This window comes from Nicotiana tomentosiformis, chromosome 11 (genome assembly GCF_000390325.3).
Source record: "Nicotiana tomentosiformis chromosome 11, ASM39032v3, whole genome shotgun sequence".
Taxonomy (NCBI): Eukaryota; Viridiplantae; Streptophyta; class Magnoliopsida; order Solanales; family Solanaceae; genus Nicotiana; species Nicotiana tomentosiformis.
Genome location: NC_090822.1, coordinates 70,216,578 through 70,219,275, shown reverse-complemented (window position 1 = coordinate 70,219,275; position 2,698 = coordinate 70,216,578). Strand labels below are relative to the sequence as shown.

General features: G+C 44.1%; 1 protein-coding gene across 1 annotated transcript; it reads left to right on the top strand.

The window, feature by feature from the left end:
* Nucleotides 1-372: 372 nt before the first annotated feature.
* Nucleotides 373-2,698, top strand: LOC138901626 (uncharacterized). Its single transcript, XM_070189405.1, has 2 exons — nt 373-720; nt 2,276-2,698. Exons 1-2 carry the CDS (start codon nt 373-375, stop codon nt 2,696-2,698), a joined length of 771 nt encoding a protein of 256 aa, XP_070045506.1.

Here is a 2,698-nt window from a genome sequence, read left to right as displayed (position 1 = left end):
CCAGGTGAAAGCTCCCAGGCGTCAGGTTTGCAGCGACAACGAGGTTCGGGGCATACATGGCCATTTCTGCCGCGGTGTGCCATCTGCGGTAGAGGACCCTTGGGCCAATGCCGAGCCGGTTCCGATGCTTGTTATACATGTAGGTATATGATGCAAGATTTCCCAAATAGAGATTCTAAGGGTATGGCGCAACCAGCGAATTCAGCAACAGGATCATCTATGTTTGTGCATCCTTCAGGGCACGAGTCTCAGTATTCGGCTGGTAGAGGTCGAGGCAGAGGTAGAGGTTTCAGTTCTGGTGGTAACCAGAATCGTAGCTATGCGTTAGAGGGTAGACATGACCAGGAATCCTCATGAGACGTTGTGACAGGTATGTTGACCATTTGCTCTCACTATGGTTATGCCTTGATAGACCCAGGAACTACTTTATCATGTATTACCCCATTTGTCGCGGGAAAGTTTGGTATAGTTCCTGAAATACTAAGTGATCCTTTTGCAGTATCTACACCGGTCGCAGAATCGATTATCGCTAGACGGCTTTACCAAGGTTATACGGTGTCAGTTCGTAGTCATCAGACCTCAGCCGACCTAGTTGAGCTAGAAATGTTGGATTTTGATGCTATCATGGGCATGGACTGGTTGGCAGCTTGTTATGCCACAATTGATTGTCGAGCAAAGATAGCTAGATTTCATTTTCCGGGTGAGCCAGTACTTGAATGGGTAGGTAATATAGCGACACCCAGAGGTAGGTTTATTTCCTATCTGAAGGCGAGGAAAATGATCACAAAAGGGTGCATTTATCATATTGTGCGAGTTATAAATATGAATGCAGAGATACCTACACTTCAGTCTATTCTAGTAGTAAAAGAGTACGCAGATGCATTCCCAGATGAACTTCCAGGTATTTCTCCAGAGTGAGAGATTAATTTTGGCATCGATTTGCTTCCGGGAACTCAACCAATATCCATCCCTACGTATAGAATGGCACCTGCCGAATTGAAAGAGTTAAAGGAGCAGTTAAAATATTTACTGGAGAAAGGTTTCATCAGACCCAGTACCTCAACTTGGGGTGCACCGGTACTATTTGTACGGAAGAAAGATGGCTCGCTGAGGATGTGTATCGATTATAGGCAACTGAACAAGGTAACTATTAAGAATAAGTATCCACTTCCAAGGATAGATGACTTGTTTGATCAGTTGCAGGGAGCTAGATGCTTTTCAAAGATAGATTTGAGGTCGAGGTACCACCAGGTTAGAGTTCGGGAGAGACATATTCCCAAGACAACTTTCAGGACCCGATATGGCCATTTCGAGTTCCTTGTCATGTCCTTCGGGTTGACGAATGCACCTGCAATATTTATGGACTTGATGAATAGCCTATTCCGTCCATATTTAGATCTGTTCGTGATAGTCTTTATTGATGATATTCTAGTTTATTCACGTTTAGAAGATGAGCATGTGGACCACCTGCGAGCGGTACTCCAAACCCTCCATGATAATAAATTGTATGCTAAGTTTTCTAAATATGAGTTCTGGTTGAAGTCTGTAGCATTCTTGGTGCACATTGTATCCGATGGAGGTATAAAGGTAGACACTCAGAAGATTGAGGCTGTGAAATCCTGGCCTAGACCCACCACTCCGACAGAGATTCGTAGCTTTCTAGGCTTAGCAGGATACTATCGGAGGTTCGTAGAGGGTGTTTCTTCTATTTGAGCACCATTAACGAAGTTGTCGCAGAAAGTAACTAAGTTTCAGTGGACGGAGGCTTGCGAGTGGAGTTTCCAGGAGCTTAAAAATAGGTTGACATCAGCGCCGATTCTAGCATTTCCAGCGGGTCCAGATGGTTATGCCATGTATTCTGATGCCTCAGGTGTCGGGTTAGGATGTGTCCTGATGCAACATGGGAAAGTAATTACGTATGCTTCAAGGCAGTTAAGGAATCATGAGCAGAATTATCCGGCCCACGACCTCGAATTAGCTACGGTTGTCCTTGCACTTAAGATTTGGCGGCTTATTTATATGGTGTTCATGTTTATGTATTCACAGATCATAAAATTCTGCAATACATCTTCAAGCAAAAAGAGTTGAATTTGCGACAGAGGCAATGGCTGGAGTTATTGAAAGATTACGATGTTAACATTCTCTACCATCCAAGGAAAGCTAATATTGTAGCAGACGCCTTAAGTCACCGATCTATGGGTAGCTTAGCACATATAGAGGCCGAAAAAGACAATTAACTAGAGAGATTCATCAATTAGCTTGTCTGGGGGTTCAGTTAGTAGACTCTGGCAATGGTGGAGTTGTACTCCAAAATACTACAAAATCATCTCTCATAGCTGAAGTAAAGGAGAGTCAGTACGAGGACCCAGAGTTGGTCGAGTTAAGAGAGCGAGTTCCGCAGCAAAAGAAGCTTTTGTTAAAACTCAAGGGAGATGGGGTTCTCAGATACAGGGGTCATTTGTGTGTTCCAGATGTAGCAGGGCTAAGAGACAGGATTATGTCAGAGGCACATTATTCGTGGTACTCCATTTACCTTGGGTCGACAAAGATGTATCATGACATTAAGGATGTGTATTGGTGGAGCGATATGAAGAAGAACATTGCTGAGTATGTCGCTCAGTGCCCTAGTTGCCAGCAGGTGAAGATAGAGCACCAAAAGCTCGGAGGGCTAATGCAGACTATAGAGATCCCGACATGA